This window comes from Drosophila serrata, unplaced genomic scaffold, assembly GCF_035046125.1.
Source record: "Drosophila serrata isolate PLE 108 unplaced genomic scaffold, ASM3504612v1 contig_275, whole genome shotgun sequence".
Classification (NCBI taxonomy): Eukaryota; Metazoa; Arthropoda; class Insecta; order Diptera; family Drosophilidae; genus Drosophila; species Drosophila serrata.
The window spans coordinates 2,039,021-2,061,598 of record NW_028257173.1 but is presented as its reverse complement, the minus strand read 5'-3'; the positions used below and the strand labels follow the sequence as shown (position 1 = coordinate 2,061,598).

General features: G+C 37.9%; 2 protein-coding genes and 1 long non-coding RNA gene across 4 annotated transcripts; 2 read left to right on the top strand and 1 right to left on the bottom strand.

Annotated features, from left to right (window-relative positions):
* The first annotated feature begins 3 nt into the window (after window positions 1–3).
* On the top strand, window positions 4–729 carry LOC110184926 (mitochondrial pyruvate carrier 2-like). 2 transcript variants are annotated; one of them, XM_086835115.1, is made up of 3 exons: window positions 4–207; window positions 271–299; window positions 362–729. In XM_086835115.1, exons 1-3 carry the CDS (start codon window positions 102–104, stop codon window positions 635–637), a joined length of 411 nt encoding a protein of 136 aa, XP_086691241.1. In that variant the 5' UTR covers window positions 4–101; the 3' UTR covers window positions 638–729. The 2 variants fall into 2 exon arrangements, with proteins under 2 accessions (XP_086691241.1, XP_086691240.1); XM_086835114.1 differs by having other exon boundaries at window positions 5–207; window positions 259–299.
* Window positions 730–925: 196 nt separating this feature from the next.
* LOC110184927 (mitochondrial pyruvate carrier 2-like) lies at window positions 926–1,727 on the top strand. The gene is made up of 3 exons (XM_020953573.2): window positions 926–1,144; window positions 1,204–1,244; window positions 1,308–1,727. Exons 1-3 carry the CDS (start codon window positions 1,039–1,041, stop codon window positions 1,581–1,583), a joined length of 423 nt encoding a protein of 140 aa, XP_020809232.1. The 5' UTR covers window positions 926–1,038; the 3' UTR covers window positions 1,584–1,727.
* A 2,953-nt stretch (window positions 1,728–4,680) lies between these two features.
* LOC110179799 (uncharacterized) lies at window positions 4,681–15,005 on the bottom strand. Its single transcript, XR_002319420.2, has 2 exons — window positions 13,052–15,005; window positions 4,681–5,496 (listed from the first exon to the last, which is right to left on the bottom strand). It is a non-coding gene; the product is annotated as an uncharacterized LOC110179799 (long non-coding RNA).
* Between the last annotated feature and the right edge of the window lie 7,573 nt (window positions 15,006–22,578).

Here is a 22,578-nt window from a genome sequence, read left to right as displayed (position 1 = left end):
TGAAATAATAAGCTTTTATTCACCTTTGCCTTTCAATTCATTTCAAAATTAATCGTCTTTCAATAATAATAAAATAAATGTTTAAACAGTTTTTATAAAAAATGTCAAAAGGATCGGGGCCTTTGTCGAAGATGTACAATGTGATCATTAACTCTGTTGATCCTTTCATTCCACAATCACTCCAACCGTTTTGGACTTCGGAAGCCGGTTTGTAGCCATATTTGCTTCAGTATATAAAGGAATTAACTTATTTTGCAGGACCACAAACAGTATTCTTTTGGGGACCGTTCTTCAAATGGGTAAGTGCAACTTAATAGTCATCATTGTGATTAAACTATTATTTAACTATGATTATTTGTAGGGCATGGTGGTGGCCGGTCTAGGCGACACTTTGAGTCGGCCTGCCCAGAACATCTCGCTGAACCAGTGCGGGTCCTTGGCAGCCGCTAGCTTAATTTATACCCGCTACTCGATGGTGATAACTCCAAAGAACTACTTCATGCTATCCGTCAATCTAACCGTTTTTATGATCCAGAGCTTTCTTATTGGTAGGCACCTAAAGTGGCGCAGCGAAAATGGCCCGAATGCAGTGTACGATCATTCTGATTTTTCTTTTCATTGGGGGGACGATTGGTGAATAGCAGAGGGATCTTCAAAAAAAACTATTTCTAAGTGAATATATTAAGTAAAAATAAAGGGGCTTTGGGCCAACCTCACCCACAAAATCTATCCTTTAAGTCCTTTGTATAATACTAAAATCTGTATACATTTAATCGAGCGGTAGGCCACAGCAGCCAATGCTTAATATCCTATGCTAGCCTTTAGTTTTCAACCAACCGCTAGCTTTATATAAATAAATAAATAAATAAATAAAGGGGCTTTGGATTTGGCATTATGACTTATTGTTTGTTTCTAAAGTCGTTCATTTCAGATTTTAAATGTTTCAAAAAATTTCGCCTTAGCCTTTTCTTTTACTTCAAAATTTCACGTCACTCAAACATTCCAAAATTATTTTAAATTTTTTATTTTTAATTAAAAATGTCAAAAGGATCTGGACCTTTATCAAAGTTGTACAATGTGATCATTAGCTCTGTAGATGTTTTGGTTCCACAATCGATGCAACCGTTTTGGACTTCCCCAGCTGGTAGGCAGACCTATGTACATATTTGATTAAGTAAATAAAGGAATTAACCAATTTTACAGGTCCACGAACCGTATTCTTTTGGGCGCCGCTCTTCAAATGGGTTAGTTAACATCATTAATGGTCATTGTTAAGATTTATCTATTATCCTAATGATTATTTACAGAGCCTGGTGGTAGCCGGTCTTGGCGACACTTTGAGTCGTCCTGCCCAGAACATCTCGCTCAACCAATGCATGTCCCTGGCAGCCACTGGCTTAATTTGGTCCCGCTACTCGATGGTGATAACCCCAAAAAATTACAACTTGCTGTCCGTCAACATTGCGGTCTTTATCATTCAGAGCTTTCTGATTGCCAAGCACCTAAAGTGGCGTAGCGACACTACCCGGAAAGCGGTCTACGATCATTCTCATTTTTCATTCCATTCGGAGGACGAATGGTAACGAGTGGCAGGATCTTCTTAAGAGACAATTTCCAAGTGAACTTTTAGCACTATCGACTTTGATTGCTTACTTGTCGGCCTTGATAAGGTCAGATTTATTTTAAAAACATCCCTGAATAAACAAACCATTACTAGTTTTCGGTCACATGCCCATCTGCAGGAAGTTATCCAATAACCAGGTGCCGTAATTGGGAACATATCCAATCCACAGGCAAAGGGGGTCGCCAAAGCTAATCACTCCCAATTACAGGTAGAGGGTCTCCCGGTGGTAGGTTCTGATCTTGATTACTAGCGGGCCACTGGAGTCCGATTCTTGAGATCTTGCGCAGATCTGGTTGTTACTAAGAGTTTCATCAAACTGTGTCGTCTAGAGAATATGGGCTTCAGAACCCCGCAATTTGGTAAGGCCCCAACCGAGGACCTTGTACACAGATATCTAGACGCATTCCTAGGACATAAGAGCAAACGAATCGGATATATATTAACTGCAAAAAAAATATATATATGTTGGGTATAACCTTCTATAAAAAGTGATATTCCTGTTTAATTTATTAAGAGCAAGTTATAATTTTTTTTCTTAAAATTTTCCGATCGTTCCTGTTGCATCTATATATATCTATACATATACATATCAATATACTCCACCGAGTCGGCGTGCTCCGATTTACAAACTTGTAAAAGTATATAGGAGATCAAATGAATAGTTTCATTCAAATAGTTTGCTCTTAAATTTGTTCCAAAACAAATCCTGTACATCTGTGCATATGATTCTCAACTGGTTCTAACATCCCCGGAACGAAGTGACTGCTGCCGGCCAGGTCTCAGAAATGTGTTGTGTTATAAAAGTTGCAAGTCATTGTTTATTAGTGTTCAAAGTAATTAACTGATCATACATACTTACTGGCCATAGATACTTACTGATTATAGTTAACTAGTGGTATAGATACCAATTGTTCAGAGTTATTCAAGGCTCATAGCAGTGCTGCCAACTTTTGACCAACAAAAAAAGCTGTTTTCGACGGGAGAAGTGAAAAAAAAAGCTTAAAAAATTTATAAAAAAATCCAAAAAAAAGCTGAAACAAATGTATAAAAAATAGAAAAAATGTCAAAAATATAACAATTTAATAAGTTCATTTTTGTTCAAAAGATTTCCATAATTTGATCAATTTCTTCATGGTCTTCCTTATTTTCGTAAGACCTAATAGTTCCTATAATCTGCAGATATTTGATTGGCACTTCATAGTCGACGCAGCATTTCCCGACCCTTCGCAATCTGTTTCTGTATATTAAAATAAAAATGAATATAAATAGAAATGAATATCTTTTGCTTGCACAAGTATGCTTCTTTGTTGCAGCGTGAGCTCGCAGATCACTGAGTTTAGCTGTAATAGTAGTCTTGCAATAGTTGCAATAAACCCTTTGCAGGTCTGTGTCATCCCTGCGAATCCATGCCTTAAATTCATCACTTTTAAGCCAGACATCGCGGCATTTTTGTTTATACTCCTTCGGCATTTTAGAACTTGCTAACAATTTACGCGCACTTTTTATATAGAGATGGAAAAACTAAGCGACTTATGAAATTAGCGTATATCTATTAAAACAATCGATACGTCGCTACATTATCTGGTTTGTTCGTAAAGCTAACTTTTTGTACTTTTTGTACTTAAGTTTTAACAACACAAAAAAAATCGGGAAAAAGTCAATTCAATTTCCAAAAAAGCCAGAATTCCCGCTTTTCACAATTCCCGCAATTCACAAATTTTTCCCGCAGTTAGCCTTAAAAAAAAGCCAGTTTTGACGGGAAAAAATCCAAATTGGCAGCACTGGCTCATAGTTACTTGCTCCTTATAATTAATTAGTGATTATAGTTACTTGCTGGTCATAGATACTTATTGTTCAGAGTTACTCAATGCTCATAGTTACTTACTATTCATACTTAATTACTGGTAATAGTTAATTACTGATCATAGTTTTATAAATCGTCCGATTGCTCCTATGTCAGATATATATATTTATATATATAGCCCACCGATTTGGCATGCACCGATTTATATACTTGTGAAATTTTATAGAAGAATAACTCCATAGTTTTATTCAAATAGCTTAAATTTGTTCCAAAACAAATCCTGTACATCTGTGCATATAATTCCCAACTGGTTCTAACATCCCCGGAACGAAGTGACTGCTGCCGGCCAGGTCTCAGAAATGTGTTGTGTTATAAAAGTTGCAAGTCATTGTTTATTAGTGTTCAAAGTAATTAACTGATCATACATACTTACTGGTCATAGATACTTACTGATTATAGTTACTTAATGGTATAGATACCTATTTTTCAGAGTTACTCACGGCTCATAGTTACTTGCTCCTTATAATTAATTACTGATCATAGTTACAAGCTGGTCATAGATTCTTATTGTTCAGAGTTACTCACTGCTCATAGTTACTTTCTACTCATAGTTAATTACTGGTCATTGTTAATTACTGATCATAGTCCTCTAAATTGTCCGATTGTCCCTATGTCAGCTATATATATGTATACATATGGTCCACCGATTTGGCATGCTTTGATTAATAAACTTGTCGAATGTATATAGAAGATCAACTGCATAGTTTCATTCAAATAACTTTCTCTTAAATGTGTTCAACAAAAATCTCGCGCATCTGTTTATATGATTCTCAACTGGTTCTAACATCCCCGGAACGAAGTGACTGCTGCCGGCCAAGTCTCTGAAATGTGTTGTATTACAAAACTTGCAAGTCATTGTTTATTAGTTTTCAAAGTGAGTAACCAGTACATACTTACTGGTCATAGATACTTACTGATCAGAGTTGCTAATTGTTCATAGTTACTTGCTGCTTATATTTAATTACTGATCATAGTTACTTACTGCTCTTAGTTACTTAATATTTATTGATACTTACTGTTCAGAGTTACTGACTGCACATAGTTAATTAATGATTTTCCTTATTTACTGATTAAAGTTCTATAAATCTAAAAATGATCCAATTGTTCTTATGGCAGCAATATGATATAGGCGTCCGATCTTTCTCGTTCCGAATTATGTAAGATATATCCACCCAGAGAAAAAAACCAATGATTTTTGTTGTGCCGCTCTGAAGCTTTACAAATTTTATTCGTTTTTTTCTCTTATGCATTCTTGAAATCGTCTTCGTATATCTTCTGCTTGAAACTAAATACTCTATCGTTGGACTATGTGTCATACCCCCGCAGAGATGTTGTTTTCGGGGGACTTTGTCTTCGGCATACCACTTACAAATGAGAAACTAAACAAATAGGAGACTTCTAAGTATAAGATATACATATATTTTAAAAGTGGCAATCGGTTAGGGTCCTGTAGCTGAGGTCCTGGATTCCATGCCTCTGGTCCTGCAAGCGGCCGGGATAGTGCGCACAAGCCCCGATGTGATTGGTGATTGGTCGTCCAGTCGCCGGTCGTCCTGCAGCCAATGCGCTGCTTGCAAAGGACTCGTCGTTGGCCTCCTGGGCGGGAGGAGGGCGGCATCTTCGGGTCGCTGGCAGCCCGGCAATGCAGTTGGCAACGCTGTTTGGCATCTTTTGTGGCCCACTCACACACACACAGACACACCGGCACTGGCTGCCCGGCCAACAGGCGTATACTTGATATATTCCGTATACGCATGTGAGCGAGGCAGGACTCGTCGGTCGATGTGTTGGTTCGTGTGTGTGAGGGGTCGCTTGACAGGTTGCCAAAAAAGAAATGCATTGCCAGGCTTTTGACTCCCGTTTAGCTCCCTCTCTTTGGCCGGGCTTCGTCGCCGCTGTGCATTGCCATTGGTTGGTCAGGCCATCGGCTGTTGCAGCGGAGAATCGGCTCGGCCTCCTGGGCCTCCTCCTCAATTGGCCAACGAAGCATCCTTTGGGCCTTCAGTTGCTGCAAAGAGTTAGAGAACAAAAGAGATTACATGTTAGTTTTGGCTGCCAAAAGATAGTTATGTATTATTTTCAGTCTAAAGGGAGGGTCTTAAACTTAATTTGAAAATATTTTTTAGCGCTTTAACTCTGGCGATGTTCCAAAACTATGGCACAAAATATGCTCTTATGTAATTTTTGTAGCTTGTACTAATTCAGGCTTAGAGTCACGTTACTGTGTGTTTGTAATGTATTAGGGTTTTTAAATAAATTAAATAAGAAAACTAACTATTAACTAGTATTGATTTTAATGTTTTTAAGTAACATTGTAAAGAGTCATTTCCAAATTAAAATTAATTCATTTTTGGCTTATTCATAAGTTTTTTAAACTTTTATTTGTTAAAAATATTGTCATTTAAAAATAACTATAAATAATAATTCTAAGACTTTGAATATTTTAAGCTTTTTTAATGATTGCAACTGCAGGGGCTTGTCAACTTCGGCTACTCGAAGTTAGTTTTCTTTCTTGTTTTTATTTTAATTTTGTGTTGTATAATGAAATAAGGTATTATAGTTATAATTTATAGTGTACATTTCTTAGCCATTATTGTTTCCCATTACAACTTGTTAAAATATATAATACATTCCAAAAATTAACAATTATCACCCGTCAAAAATGTCAAATTTAAAGATAGATTTATTACTACATTTTATTTCGCTTCGCATATTTTCGATTATCCCAAACTTTGTTTATCTCTCCAACATCTATTCTTAACTTGAATTTTTATAGACCTGGGCCACTGTGCCACCAATAATGCTGCTCAGCAGTGGAATGGGTAATGGGCCTCTGCCAAGATGGTAGCTTGCCAAAATCTTGCCTAGAATTTTCTCACGCTCTCTTCCAAAAAAAAGAACGAACAAATTGTAGAAAAAAATGATGTGAAAGAAAGAAAGGCGGGATGGCAATGAACTTTATTGCGTAATGCGGAATCTTGGCAAGCAACTCGATGCGATTTTGACGGGGATTCCCCCATTCCGATTAGTTCCCAGAACGATGCTGCCATGTAATTAAAGCGCCACCTGCCGGCCGATGCGTAAACAAATGAAGCCGACATAATTTATGATCATGGAGTTTTGCCAATAAGTTTCCCTCCCAGACACATCCCGCCACGCCGTCTGATCCGATCGTTTGGCGGAATGAGCCTCTATATCTACATACGTACACACATAAATCCCGGCACTCTCTATGTCAGCACCCTCATTATTTTTAACCGCCTAAATGACTTCGGAAGAGTTTCCCCATTGACTTAGGTCGGGAACTGTGTTATTGAACAGCTGCCAATTGCGGCGAGTCCAAATAATATTCATTCCAGGCCCACAGCCTCATCCCCATTCCCATTAATTTCACACGCACGTGTTAAGTCCAAGTGAATTATGGCCAACGGAACTGGTCCAGAAATATCCCAGGAAGCTAAGGAAATCCATAAGGATATAGGGAACACCATTTGCTTTTAATTGCCTGTGACACAGCTGTGTTCCTGGTCAATTTATGAGCTTTGTCTTAAAATCTTAAATTGGCAAATTATGATAAATAATCTTTGAAGCTATTTTCACTCATATACTATATAGGTGCCCCTCGTCCATTATTCATTGTTGGACATGGGCGAAAATAAGGAACGTGTCAAATGACTGATGGCTTTGATGTGGCGTTATGTAAATTCAGGAAATGAGAATATGTTGGGGTGGAAAACTACTATATTTAAGATTAAATGAACTTGGTATATCTTTTAGTACATTTACTTGCTTAAATTTAACAACTTGAATTAATTAACAATAAAGGAAACTAAACTAGACTTCGGTAATTCCATGTTTATATACCCTTTCACTTTGCAATTCAATTACAGGATTGAATCTGTATATCTGTATCTGAATCTGACTTTCTGTATTTCCCTCTTAGTGCCATTAAAATGATCTCATCCCTGATGATCTCATTAAGTTAGTCAATCTCAATTAATTCTTTATAAATTCTCTTTATTTAAATTTTCTTAAGCCACTAAAATGCTGACCAAAGGAATGATGATCATAACATTTTCCGAATACTTAATATAAATTATTTTTATGAGCAAATCTCTATTATAGACTACAGACGCAACAAATTAAAATGAATACGAATTTCTTGCTAAATTATAGACCCATATATCCTATAGATGGCAAAAAGTGCAAAAGACTTTGACGTTTTAAACAAATTTCCCTAGTCTTTCTTTCTTTTTTCCTCCTAGATGTTGTTGTTTCTGATCTATATAGAAAGGAAAAAGAAAAGATTGGTTTTATTTATTTGTTCTAGATGCTGAAAGTCGGCATTTGCCTAAAAGTTTTTCTCATTTTTCTTTTTTGTTGCTTTTTGTTGTTTTCTATTTGAATTTTCTCCCATTCGGTGGCGGTTTCTGCCTCATTTTGCCGTGTTGAATCTTTCATTTACCTTGCTATTTTCGGACACACTTGACGGGCGAAGATGCCGAAGATCGAAGACGAAGGCGAAAGGCGCAGAAAGCGATAAAAACGTCAAGACCGAACCCCAGAGAAAATTGCGCAGAACTGTCGCCTGCCCTTATGTGTTGCCCCAAAACAACAGCAACAAAAAATCATATATATAGTATTCTGATGTACTGTGTTATATACCAGACTTCTATATATAAATAGTACGCAGACTGGCTCTCTATGTGTTCTTGGATCTTTGAGTTTGCGATGACGCGCAATTGACGCGAGCAAAGACGCGTTGAAAGCGTCGCCGAGCAGCTTCTATTTTCGTGGACACAACTAATATACTTTGCTCCGTACCGGCTAGGATTTAGAATCAGATTCGGCTATATACAGATACTGATGCATCTGGTTGTATATTTCGTTTTAATCTATTTCAGTTGCTTCATCGAAAATGTATTTTATGTGTGTGGCACCGCTCGTTCGTTCGTTTTTGATATATATGTACGATATATATGTTCCATCTGTCTGTGTTTTTCTCTGAGTCTGTCTATAGGGCGACAGCACAAATTGTAATTAGTGTTAGTTTTTCTTGGTTTTAATTAGAATTTTCTTAATTTGCACGTTTCCTTTCGGTGTGTGTGAGTGTGTTTTATGGTAAACAAACGAACCTTGAGATGCAGTTAGCCTGCTGTTTATTTATCGTACTATATGCGTTCTTTAAAATTGGGTTAATTTTGGCTATTTTGCAATGGTCTCTACTGATTTTAGGCACTACTCGAAATGATGATGTAATTGCCGAAATTATATAATAACTAAGTAGATAAAATTGTTAGAGAAAATCTATTAAATTTGATTACAGTTATTAGTTATTCGTTTCCTGTCAATTTACATGGGTTTTTTGCTATAAGCAAATAATTCAATGACTTTTTTTAAATGAAAGTAATTTTTAAATTATTATTCAATATTAAACTTTTTCACTATCTCCATATGATCACAACTTCCATGCTCTTTTCCGTAAGTATAAATAAACTCGTATTATTTTACCAAAAATGAATTTCACACTTAGAACATTTGCACTTAAGATTTTACCCATTTTTTAAGTTTATTTTAAAAGTGCGTCTAGAACATTTTCCGCTACATTTGTGTGCAAGAATTAAAAGCTTCAATTGCGCCAATGTTTGCTTTTATTAACTGCAGCTAAATGGGACACTGTTTTGATTTTATCTACTTTTCAAAATACTCAAAACAGAACCCGAACTGTCAGCGTTGTCATCGTTCAGAAATCAAATGAAAACTGCAAGTCAATCACAATAAACACCCGAAAAATGCGAAAATAAAAGAAAAATATACTGCAAAATAGTAATCGGGAAATTGGCAGGCTGCGAATATTAACTGGCTGCCAAAAAGCGTTGAGGACCAAAATCGAAAAGAGCCAGGGGAAACCCAGAAAAAAATAAAACAAAAATTGCTTGAATATTGGCCAATAAATTTTACAAGACGTTGACATTTGGCCAACGGCAAACGGCCTTGCCAAAGGCCAATCATTCGTATATGTGTGTGAGTGTGTGTCGCTGTGTGTGATAAACACAATCATAATGATAATTGGACACCTGTTGGCAACTGCTAGCGAATGTCTGGCCAAGAATTCTTTGGCCAATTCAACAACAATCGGTGACGTAGCCGACGAACTGGGCAACTCGTCAAAAATGTGCGTCAGCAATTAAAATCATAATGAGAGTGCCAAGTCAGCCCCCGCTGAAAATACAAAAAAAAACTGGCTGCCAAAGGCCCAAGTCCACCAATCCACGCGCCAGACACGCGACCCCTGGCCACGCCCCGCATTCCACAGGATGCGTCGTTTGCCAACGATGATGCCAAAAATCTTGGCAGCCCCCCCTGAGGAACCCGAAGAAGCCGCCAACTGCTGGCTGCGTTTTTGTTTATGTTTATGTTCGTCCGGTTGGGATTGGTTTTTGGGCTTCCAGGGTAGGAGCATAAATAAAGACAGACGGAATCGGAAGGAAAAAATGGGGAAAAAATTATAAAAGATTTAAGACAAGTTTGGATAAAGGAAGCAGGAATACTCTACATAGAGTTGAAAGTATATATTTAATAGATTTATGTATATGTTTATGTTTATATGCTTTAAAGGGACTTTTAAATTAACTGTTTTATAGATAATAACATTTATAATTAAGTTGCTAGAAAAAAACAACAGCTAAATTGAGTTTTCTGTTTTATAAATCATATATATCATAATGAAGTAAGCAATATGAATTAAAACTTTCAATACTTCTTTAATTACCTACAAAAAGCAGACTAAAATAATCATTCTTTGAGTAACTTCACCATCGACTGGAACTTGCTTGATAAGGGAAAACTCTGAGGAAAGTCCCATAAAAATCCGCCTTGAAAGATGGAAAATTTGTTAAGTGTTGGCCACTGCAGCAGCACAATCACCACCGCAGACTTGTAGGCGCTGCCAATTGCAGACTGCGACAATGCGGCGTATACGTAATATTGGAGAAGGAGCAGAAGGAGGCAACACACATAACGTATACGCAGTGTTGGACAAAGTTGCGGACCAAATGCATAACAAATAAATAACAAAGGCCTGACCATCATTATAACAAAAAACAAGAAGAAAGGAAAGTCAAAGGGGAAAAAAAAGAAAGAAAGTGCCGCACTAATAAGTTTTAAGAAAAATGAAAATGAAAAATCGTTTGTGCATTTTTATAAGTGCAAAAATATGCAAATAGAGTAAATCATTACTGGACTGGACCAAAGGCAGACAAAGTTCTTCTTCACTGCTTATTTTTTTCTCTATAATTTTTTCGTTTGTTTGTTATTCTGCCTGCTGCTGATGCTGATGACTGCAGAAGGAGTCGAGGGCCAGAGGGTCAGAAGGAAACGCGAGCCAGAATCATAATTTGGCGATTTATTTGTTTGTTTGTTTTATTTTGGCCCGTCTAGGCCGGCATAGAGAATTATGGTCTGCCGTCTGTCGGCAAACTGGAGCTGACACAAAGCAGAGGGGGACCGGAATAAATGTCCAACTTAAATCCCCATCAATATTATGCATTTAAAGTTCTCTTGACAATTTCTCACTGGCAATTCAATTAGTTTTAATTGCTCGACTCGGGCGGACGTTTAAATATTTCCTTCGGCCATGGCCATCAATAAAATCAATGCAGGCCATAAATCTTCAAGCCTTTCATTGCACAGCCAAATGCAAAGTCGGAATTCGATGCTCTGGCGGAAACAAAGATAAAGAACCTTTTGTTGGACATATGCAGCCAGTCGAGAGGAAAGGACATAATGCCTTGGACTTGGCTTGGCTTAGTTGCCAATTTCCTGGCAGAAAAAAATAGCCAGGAAAGCGAGAATTATTTGCCAGGATGTCCGAAACATTGTTGGTGTCAACAAATTCCTTTTCAACGGCTCCAAAAAAATGTTCGACCATTGCCACCAGAAAAAACTAACTAAAAAAAGGGGAGCAAAGAACCAACAAGCGAAGCGAAGACAAAATTAATGTGGAGACATTAGGGAAATTCCTGAAAATGTCCTGCCCTGCTCTAAGTCCTTGGCAATTAAATTTCGTGTTAATTTTTTGGCTCTCCCTCTCCTGGTTTTCTGGCCAATTAACTATTCGTAGAAAGAGCACTGAAAAGATTTTTAATTGTTTTAATGGATCGTAAATCTCTTTTGTACAACTCTCTGATTGTTGCCGCCTGTTGTTGTTTTTCTTCGGTGCCGACACTCATAAATTTTGGCATTTAAAATTTCGAAAATCCAACATAAAACTATGCAATTTTATGGCCCCAATTGAAAACTACAAAAGCAATCCCAAATGAATACCCATTGGGTCGAAATTTAATTGTCTAAAGACCAATGTACCCTGGCATGTTTTTTTTGTCTTCAACTCGCGTGTGTGTGTTCAGTCATAAAAGAATAAATCTGTCTATGAGATTAATTTCTGATATATGAATTGCGTTTCATCTTGCGGGATAAGGTCACGGGATGGGTTTTGGGTCTGGCTGAAACTCTGGGTATCTGAGGGCGAGAGAAACCCTTCCTACTTAGCCCAGTCAACTCATCCTTGGTTAGTGTTCATTGAACCATAAGCAGACAGTGACAGGAATCGAGGGAGAAGAGTCACTGGTTGCGGGCGAGCTCTTTAACATTTTTTGGCCAGGCCTATAAATTCGCCAGGGGATCCTGCCTAGATGTTGGATGGTCCTTCACTGGGCACGCCCTCCTGCGGCGCATTTAGCTTTCCCGTTGACATTTCTATGTTGCATTTGGTTTTATTTATGTGGCGCCAGTTGGTGTTCCTCCTCTGCGGGTTTTTCCAGAACAAGGGGTTAGGATTTTCACTCTTTTGCTGGGCGATTATCGCCATAGAACCTCATACGACTTAAAGGGTGATTTGATTTTTAGTTTGATTTATAATATTTGAGTTACAGGTTGAAGACTATCCCTTTGTGGTTTTTAAGAGAAAGCCTAATTCCTTCTTAACGTAGCCACAGTCAATAAATTTCTTTTGCTTCTTGTTGAGCTTTTACTTTAATCAAACGTTTTTGATAAGTTTTTATGAATAGAGTCAACTAACTCAATCGCAATTCATCACAAACAAATGATAAATATTTATATTCCCATGTAATCAATAAGTTTTAAGCTTTGATAAATATCGATCAAATAAATATTTTTGTGTTTTTAAATTAACTTTCTGTTCTTCGACTTTGTTAATTCATAGATTATTTTCATTAACAAGCATGTTCCTAGAAATGAATTGAAATTCTTTGAGGTTTATTTATTTATCTATGAGTTTAGTTTTCCATTTCCAATTCTATGAACTATAATTTTTCATCTCTCAATTTACTTTTGGTTACTTAAAATATCTTTGTAATTAAAATATATTATGTTTACTGTTCATACTTATAAATAGTGTAAGGTCATTTTCTTCATTAGAAATTTAATTACAAAGAAGTGGCTTTGTTGAAGTTAATTAAGAAATAATTAAATATTCATTTATATATATATTTAATGTTATATTTTAATTAAACTTTTATTAAGTAAATAAATAATAAACTCACCATTTTCCAGCATTTATCCGCGCTCAGATGTTTTCCATTTTCCCTTCACTCTTCGCCGTCTTTCGCTGGCTGTGATTTACATCTTGTGCTTTGACCTCGCCAAAGGATTTTCCCGATCCGATTATAAAAGTAGGTCGTATTATGTTTGGACAGTGCTTATTAATATTTATTATATTCTTTCATTATATCCCTTTTGACGTTGGGGTATAAACGTATTGTATTTCACTAATGTTTATGCTTGAAACTATTGCATATGTATAAGTGCTGGTTAGGTTCATAATATTATATGTGTGGGGATTATATAATAATTGCTCAATTTTATTGCACATTGGTTATATTATGTTGTTTATTATATGCGATTATTTTTTATAAGGATAGGCACTATTTTCACTATTTGAAATATAGTTTATGTTGGGTAATATATATTTTTTTTGTAGTTTTTGTTTTTAATATAATATATTATGTTGTATTATATCTTTCACGTGTTATATTATAATGTTGCACATTTTATTATGTAAAGTTTATGAGTATTGAATATTGTTCTATATATTGTATTTCAAATTAAAGTTATTGCTTTGAAATATTTTGTAGTTTGTTCTAGAATATTTGATCGTTGTGTTTGTGACTTTTAATATATTTTGTAGTGTTGAAGTTGGTTATTATTTTACATGTTTTTGATTTCCTCTTTTGGAGATCCCGATGTTGTGGCTCCTGGCGAGTAGATGCTTATCCTTTGGAGCTCCTTTGGCGTTTGCTCTGCTCTTGCTCCGCCTGATGTGCTGACGGCCAGGACAAGTCCATTGCGAATCCTTGAGTCCTTTCATTAAGCCTGGCCAGATGAAACAATCAGCGTGCTCCTGCCAAATCACAGTTGTTCTTGTGTTGGGTTCGAGCCAGAGCGAGTCCTTTGAATCCTCCCCTCCGCCTCCTCTCTCTTAGCCTCTCCAGTTTTGGCACCATGTTGGTCAGTTGCCTGGCACACACGCACGCACATACTCACACACACACACTCGCTGGCACACTCACTTTTACACCACAGAGCAACTGGTTGTTGTTGCTGTCATTTGCAGCTGCGAAGCCAATACTCGCGTTTTTTTTAATTGTTTATTTACTTTTCTTCTTATTTGCTGTATAATCGAGACGGACGTGCGAGTATCCTTGAGGGCTGGTTCTCACTGCCCAGGCTTCACTGTGTCGCCTTCATGGGTGTTCCACTGCAAGGGTGTGTGTGTGTGTGTGGGTGGGAGTCCAAACAGAAAGAGAGTGAGGGGGGGCCACCAAAGAGAGCTGTCAATGGGCCATCAGCTGATCTTGGCCCTGATGTTTGAGTTGGCTAATCAAACGCGGTCCGTGGCCAAAAAAAGTGCGCTGCGTTGCAACCTTCTCCTCTCTCTCCTCCTCCTCCTCCTCCCCTTCGTCTTTGCCATCGTTGGCCACATCCTGCGTCACCTGTTTTTGTTGTTGGCCGGCCACTCTTTTCTTGGCTGGCTACGCGTCAAATTGAAAGCCCAACTCCGCTGCCGTTGCCGCTCAATTGGCAGCTAGCCGTGGGACCCGGATAGCGATTGTCCGTGTCCGTGTCCGTGTCCGGGTCCGGTGTTGGCCGCCCTGCCAGCCATTGTTGGCTCGCCACACCAGACGCTACCAGTTTCTTGGCCAACTGACTGACGACTGGCCGCGTGGCCTGCCAAAAAGCGAGCCAGAGGCCCTCGAACGAGTGCAGCGTGTTCCCACCGTAGCGTTCTCTACTCTTCTGCTCTCTTCTCTTTGTCGCATTCTGCTTTTTGTGTCGTCATCGTTTGACTCTTTCGCTTCGCCCCACCGCCTCCTTGGGAATCGCTTAGCAGCCACCTCCCCCTCTAGCACACACATGTGGCCGCCTCTCACCACCCCACTTGCAGTATTTGCTCTTTGCCTGCAGCTCCCTGTAGCCCGCTCTCGCTCTCTCTCTCTCTCTCTTTCATCCAACTGGCGGGGCTCCAAGCAACTGATCCCCCATTCCCCATTGTGGCTCACTCGTGTCACTTCGTGTTGCTTTCGGCAAGTGCTCGTCATCGCAGCAGCAGAGCTTCCTCTGGCCCCCAATAATACAGTTACATAGCATCCCCTTTGCCACAGTGTCTTCCATGATTTTTAGTATTTTTTTTTAATATTTTTGAGTTGAATATTTTAATACCCTTTCAGGGGTCATAAGCATGTATGTATATATTCTTGATCAGCATCACCAGCCGAGTCCATCTAGCCACCTTCGGAAAGAAAACATTTTTAAAATTTTTTCATTTTTTCAAAAAACAGATGAGCGGTTAGATCGTTAAAATTTTCAAAAATTGGCAAAATTTAAAATTTATAAACTTTGTATGTAGATTTAATAACCCAATAAAAACTAGCACAGAACAGTTTTCCGAATTCAAATTAATGCTATCTTGGCTGAGTTATGAACAAATACTGTTCTCACCAGTGCGTATACGTAATTTTTTTTTTTGGACTGGTATAATCAAACAAAAAGAAATATTAATTTTGTAACCCAATAAAAACTAGGACAGAACAGTTTTCCGAATTAAAATTAATGCTTTTTTGGCTGAGTTATGATCAAATGCTATTCACACCAGTGCGTATACGTAATTTTTTTTGGGGCTGGTATAATTAAACAAAAATAAATTCATTTTTTTAAAACTAAAATTGCAGATTTATTAATCTAATAAAAAAGTGCATTTAGGGCTTAGTTCTTATCGATTTAAAAATTGGTTCCCTGATTCAATTGCACACACCAAGGGTATTCCAACTTCGGTTTCCTTTATTATTTTTTGTATATTTGAGTTTTAAAAATTGTATATCGTCGTTCCGGTATTGGCCGCGAAAACAACACAGCTAAGATGATTTATGTTTAGCACGTGGTTTAAAATGCTGAAGTGTGGGCATTTATGAAGAGATATTTCAAACTCGAAAAATTAAATAGAAAATGGTTTGTTTTTAAAAAACCATTTTAATAATATTTGCAAAATTGTGAATTTAAATATTGTAATTGTAAGTGTATTATGTGTTTTTGCATTAAGGAGTAAATTAATTTAAGGATTTTAAGGTCCATAACATCAATTTATTTCGGTTTGTTTTAACGGTTGATTTTCAAAGACAATTTCGATTGGTTTCTGTAATCTTAAACTTAAAATCAATTCCCCGTAAAACAAATGAAGCTATTAGTTTTTCAAATTGTTTTTATCTAAGAAAGCAAAACTCAGCAAGGTAATCTTCAGAGCAACAATCAATTTTCCTAGCCCAATTATGAATGCATATGCAGGAGGGAGCGGAACAAACAGATCTGCCAGAGATATATACATATATAAATACGTGGCTGCCTTTCGACAAACGCATAAACGCGGTCATAAAATTAGAATTTAAATGAGGCACTAAAAAGTGCAAAAACTACAAAGGATGAAAAGGAAAACTTGAGCACAGACTTTCGAGGGCTGAAAGGAGAAGCCCTTCGAGTGCTCTTCGAGCCAAATGAATGCAAATGGTCAACAGGTTTTAGCACATGCAAGGACACATCTTCCCAGGACATCGATGCCAATCAGAATAAGTGGACTTAGGCGAGTCCCTATCCCAAAGGATCTGCCAGCAGCCGCCATACGCTCTCATCCTGAATGGATGCCATGTCTGAGTTATGAAACGAGCGGCGCCAGTGTAAAAATTTTATGCAAGCGAATAGCAAAAATCTCGATGTAAAATTGTAACCAGCGCTAATAAATTTCTAATAAATGCATGTTAAATAAAGGCCACAATGTTGTCTGTGCACCGAAAAAAAATATAAACATACAGAAAAATGCAATCTTATAAGCTGATTGTAAAAAAGTATATAAAACATACGATTATATAGATTCATTAGTAATAACATAGAATATATTTATACTATAAAGACAGCAAGACATCAAGGTTTTAATCAAATTAAATTAATATTCTTACATTCCAGAATGTTCCTCTATCATAAAATAATTTAAAGTAAACAACCAAAGTAAGTTCATAGCTTTTTTATGTGTATTTGTAGGGGCCGACAATTGAGCGTGTTAATTGAGCACCGATTACGCGGCCATTATAATGGGAACTCCCTCCTGCCAGCTGAGGGGTCGAAGGTCAGACGGGAGTCCGTTAACCACCGGCAGGACAGCAAAAAGTGTGACAACAATGCGAGCCACACATTGACCACAGCAGCACGTGCTGCCAGAGGCCAAAACAAGTCCCTCCTCCGGAGCAGCATCCCCCCCATAACAATCCCCCTCATCTAATGCCGAATAGAGAATCGGGGAACTGCTGTTGCTGTCGTCCTGTTTCCGCTACCAACTAAACGTTTATTTATTGCCCAAACAGCGCCAAAGGACAACAGCGCCAGCCTCGATCCCCAGACCCCTGAAAGTCCTGGAAACGCCTGCACCACTTCAGCTAGACAAGGACCAGGCCAAAGATAAACACATGAGGGTGTATTAGGATGGACCACAGTGAGAGGTTTTCTCAGTTTTAAATATAATAAAATTTAGTTATTTAAGACACATTAAATTACAGGAATTTAAATACGCTTGAAGCGTATAAAAAAACAAGGTAAACACACAAAAATATATGGCTCTAAGCGAAAACTATGGCTTTAATAAATACCCTAAGTTCTATAAAGGAATAGAATATATCTAGGTGTTATACAACATATGAATTACTAGTAATTTTTAAACATATTATTTATTTTAATATAAATTTAACTAATCCACCCCAATGAATAACATTCTCTCCCCTTTATTTAGCATCGCCACAGTTGCCAACATTTCTTCTAACTGGGCAGTAAAAGCACCGTAGATATCAGAGGGCAGGGGTTAAGGTTCAGGCTGAGAGCAAAAAGCGAGAGGACGCCACACATCTTGATTTTTGCCAAACAAAACATTTTTCGAGCACTTGCTCAACGAGACTGCAATGGCTATAACTGTATTTGGTTATGTTAGTCACGTGGCCTCCACTCAGTTTTGGCCAAATTGCTGGACACCATTGGGAAAGGGGCAAGGAAAGGGTTGTATTTGCGATGGCAGGAAAAACCGCAGTGTTTTTATTTTTTTTCTTGTGGTAACCAAAGGACTAAAGGGAAAGCCAAGAAAGGGTGCCTAGAAGCACCCATTCAATAAAAACACATTATATCTTTGGGAGGGCAAATATTGTTAATATTTTTAAATATATTGATGGTGATTTTTACAGTTTTAAAAATTTTTTCTAATAAGTATGTTTTTAAAAATAAATTATAAATTTCCCTACAAACTGTACATTTAATTCATACTAAGCCCGACTTTACTAGAACATGATTTAATCCCTTAGACATTCCCAAATATTTGTTGGTCTTTGCCAAATATGTTAGTCTGTTGGCCTTATCTTTAAACCCTTTTATTTCCTAACTACTTAAACCGTTTGGCTTTATCCTTTTTCTCCAACCGACAGGAATTTCTAATCGCTTTCCTGGAAATTACCTTCCATCCGTTTTCCGTTTTTTGGTTTGCAGCTTTTTTGCACTGAAGGCGTTGAGTTGATAATTTCCTAAGCCCGCACAAAGTGCCGAGGACAATGAAGAGTCACCCACATTATCGAAAAGTTTTCGGGTCATTAAGCTGGCCAAAAGCAGGATGAACAGCCAGAACAGAGAGAGCAGACAAGGAAGGTGCAAACTAACCGGATAGAAAAACAATTGAATATTGAAGTGGCAATTAAAGTATGCTTCTTTTTTTGGGGGAAAACTTTACCAGATTCAATGGGATGGCAATTTAATGCACATATGCCGAGATTTATGTGTTTTGTACGCGCCACGCTTGGCCAGAAAGGGCGAAACAAAGCGACATTTCGCTTTTAGACAATATTTTTCTTTCCAGGCAAAAGGCGCATCCCAGTCTTTCCGGGCTGGGGGAAATGCCATAAAGAAGGAATCATCTCATTCCATATAATGCCAAGCCATACCATTCCATGTGCTGGCATTTAAATGCACGAAATTGTTTTTGCCCCGCTCACTGGAATCCTCTGACAGGATGCGAAAACGTTTGAATATTCGCTACACAGTATCCTTTTTCTGTCTCCATATTTATTTTGTTTTTGTCGCTGTCGGCGATTTTTTGCCTGGCCGCGTATTTGGCATCGCGATAGCGCCAGGAATCGTCTGCCCAGCGCCACCGAAATGCACTTCAAATATCGGCCAATGCGTCAGGGGGAATTTCTACCAAATACATATTATATATAGATATATATACTAAGCTAAAGAAGTACGACTTGAGGAGAACCAACTTGGGGGCACACCATCTGCATTTTAATTTAATTCGCCTTGTTTACTCTGTCGGTCACTCGTCGCGTCTGCATTCAGAATGCGTTTTCTATGCGGCGCAATGGAAAATCACAGAAAAATACGCGAAAGCATTTGTCATTTGCATTCAACATGGGCCTTCCATGGGCTCCTCTTTGATTTTCCTCATCGAGGCCTGATCTGAGCTTTGTACACATTTGGCTTCTTCTGTGGAATCAGGGCAAACTGCAAAGTTTCACCGTTTGTTGTCAGAGTCTTTGTGATTTGTGCCCCACCTGTAAATTGGTAACAGAAACCACTTGATTGATACAAATCCTGGTTGGATACTTAAGAATATATTTGTATTATAATTATCAATACCCAAAAGTGTAACCTGTGTTTTTAAGGCATATCTTTAAGAAGTGTAAACCTAATCAACTCTTTAAGTGTAAAATTAACTCCAAGTACATGAACATCACTAGCACTTTCTCATATGTCTTAATAATTAGAATAGACTGCGCACAGTCAACATTTTTCCGACACGACATATTCCCAACAGGTGTAGACGCCACATCCCATTGCATGGCTATTTTCGGTCATGGGAACGATGACATCCTCATCCTCATCCTCATCCTCATCAGACACTTCTATAAATATGTGCACAAATATACATACTTTCATATAAGCAGGAAAGGCAACTAAAATGCATCTGCAACTTCACAGATCAACTTGAAAACCCCCAAAAAGTCGTAGATGGTTATGTGGAAAACCGCAACATTGCGACACAAAACACTTGAACGAGCAGCATCCGCAGTGGGAGCAATCCACCCGCTCCTGTGTTTTGAGTTATTTTACGAGTTTTATTGGCTTTTATTGGCAACGAGATTTGAATTTTTCAAAACGACACTTGCTGTCTCCGCCGCCAATGCTGGTCTTTTCGGTCTGTTCTCCTCTTTGGCTTAATCGTTAGTCATTTTTTATGGCCAGCACTTTTGCCCCGAGGGTCTCAAAACAGGTGGCGTCCGGATATGTGAGTTCACATCCTGGACATAACTTAGTCGCTGATTGCACTTTTATGGCCAAAAGTTGTTCCTCCCAAAAAAGAGAAGACAACAAAAAATGAACAACATGAACCATTTTTTGCGATAACCACAAACTGCTAATTAACTGTTGACTACAGAACCGTTTAATCCCTTTGGCCTTAAATGTCCGACCATCAAAAAAATTGAGTGCAAATTCCGGGAGATGGCATTCAAAGTGTGCCGCATAATGGCAGACACGACAGACAACTTGCTAATTTTCATGCGCCATTTAAGGGGCGAATCCTTGTTTCAAGGATACGGAATAGAACTCCCCCTATTTTTTGCCCGTCACGAATTCACTTGACAACTCTTTTTTGCTGGTGACTCCTTCGCTTCTTGTGATTTTTTTTATAACGATGCGACAAGGCAAGCCTCCTTTGGATCTACTTAAAATTCAGTGCCTGACATAAACATCCTTAAGCATCCTGCTAGTCAACAGTCGGTAGTCAGCAGTGCCAGCAATGCGCTTTAACGATATGTCAGAGATTAGAGAGCGTGGCAAATAGATGCCAGGACAATTAATTGGGGGAATTAGTTGAGTATACAGATGAGGAAAAGTGGAATGTTTTGGGTAGTTTTCAAATGTTTTTTTACTGGATTAAAGCATAATTGCAATGGTGATGGAACAATAACAATTTATAGCCAGTTTTTTTGAGGCTTGTAAGCCCTTATTCTTATCTTGCCTTTTTAAATAGTGTAATATACAAAATACTAGTTAGTTTCTATGTTAAGTACAACATCTTATTTAAGAAATGCTTGTAAATTGAAAAAAGCTTCAAGTAATAAAATCATACTTTTAATGTAAGAAATTGCATTTACTTTAAGTATTCGAAGTGTAATCATTTTCCACAAAATTTACCAAAACAATTTCGTTACCCTCAAGAAGCATAAATGCAATAATAACCACAATAAAAATTTGTAAAAATGAGCATTACATGAGCTTGCTTATAGGAATATGAATCAAAATAAAATAACAGCCAGCGGCAATCGCGAAACAAAGCAAACAATAATTTCCCTCATATATAAAAAGAAAGGAAGTTAACCTCAGGAAGACGAAGTTAGTATACCCTTAGGTCATGACATCGAAATAGGATATTAATCACAACTAAGCCAAAAATGGATTAATTTTAATTTGGAAAGCTTTGCTGATCATGAATATATATGGTTTATAGGGTCGGAAATGATTCCTTCACTTCATTACAAGCTTCTGACTGAAATTAGAATACCCTTGCAAGGATATAAAAATACAGCAAGGACAGCAAGAGACTTTTGGAGTGGGCGAAGGACTCGCAGTGTTTTGGGCCAAGTCAAAACGGATGTACAAATTGCAAGGCATAATTCAAATTGTTTGACTTCTTGACAATGCCTCCCACTCTGTGGGTTTTCTGGCCGAGATGAGGTCCTTATCTTGGCATATGTGCCTTGAACTCGTAACTGGCGCCATTCGCCTGCAATGTTCCTCCTATACTGGTCTATTTATTTAAGCTCTCGACTGCACTCGCCGGGAATTAAATTCCCTTCTATATTCCAGAGTGCGTGTGAGTCACATTAATTAGCTAAACTGCCAGAAAGTGCGCTTAAAAAGCAATTAAATGTGATTAGCATAAGTTGCCCCTCTCTCACTCACATGGATTTATATATATACATATATATTTTCTAAAAATTTGCCGCATACTTTTTGGCTTCTGTGGATTTTTGAAGGAGGTTACCATAAAGCTGCATCCATTTTGGCTGCCATTAGGTTCAAATGAGTTTTTGGCGGTTTTTTGGAAAACCATTCGACTTAATTAGTTGGCCAACGCCAACAGTCGACGCCCTCGCCTTTCTCTTCTCTTTTCTTTTTATTTTATTTTTTTTTGTCGGGCCCAAAAACTATGAATTTATTTGACACTTGAATAAATGCGGTTTTTGCGGCGGCCAAAAACGAGGAAAAATGGCAGAGAATATATTTTTCAAAATGGATTTGTTAGCAGCCAAAAATGTCTGTCGGCACACACACATGCTTGATATATAACCCATGTCGTGCTCTTGTTCCGCAGTTCGATTCCCAGCCTCTCATGGCCATATCCGTTTCCCGATTTCCTTACAAGCTAAAAAAGGGGGAATCCCCCTTCTGGCTGGGGGGCGTGTGTGTGTACTTAGCGTTTTGTAAAATG

Bases quoted from the DNA above. Each gene is read 5' to 3' on its own strand.
- LOC110184926 (XM_086835114.1), top strand. From the start codon at position 102: ATGTCAAAAGGATCGGGGCCTTTGTCGAAGATGTACAATGTGATCATT. The intron at 208-258 runs GTTTGTAGCCAT...CTTATTTTGCAG, and splicing joins GTTTTGGACTTCGGAAGCCG to GACCACAAACAGTATTCTTT. The intron at 300-361 runs GTAAGTGCAACT...GATTATTTGTAG, and splicing joins GGGGACCGTTCTTCAAATGG to GGCATGGTGGTGGCCGGTCT.
- LOC110184927 (XM_020953573.2), top strand. From the start codon at position 1,039: ATGTCAAAAGGATCTGGACCTTTATCAAAGTTGTACAATGTGATCATT. The intron at 1,145-1,203 runs GTAGGCAGACCT...CCAATTTTACAG, and splicing joins GTTTTGGACTTCCCCAGCTG to GTCCACGAACCGTATTCTTT. The intron at 1,245-1,307 runs GTTAGTTAACAT...GATTATTTACAG, and splicing joins GGGCGCCGCTCTTCAAATGG to AGCCTGGTGGTAGCCGGTCT.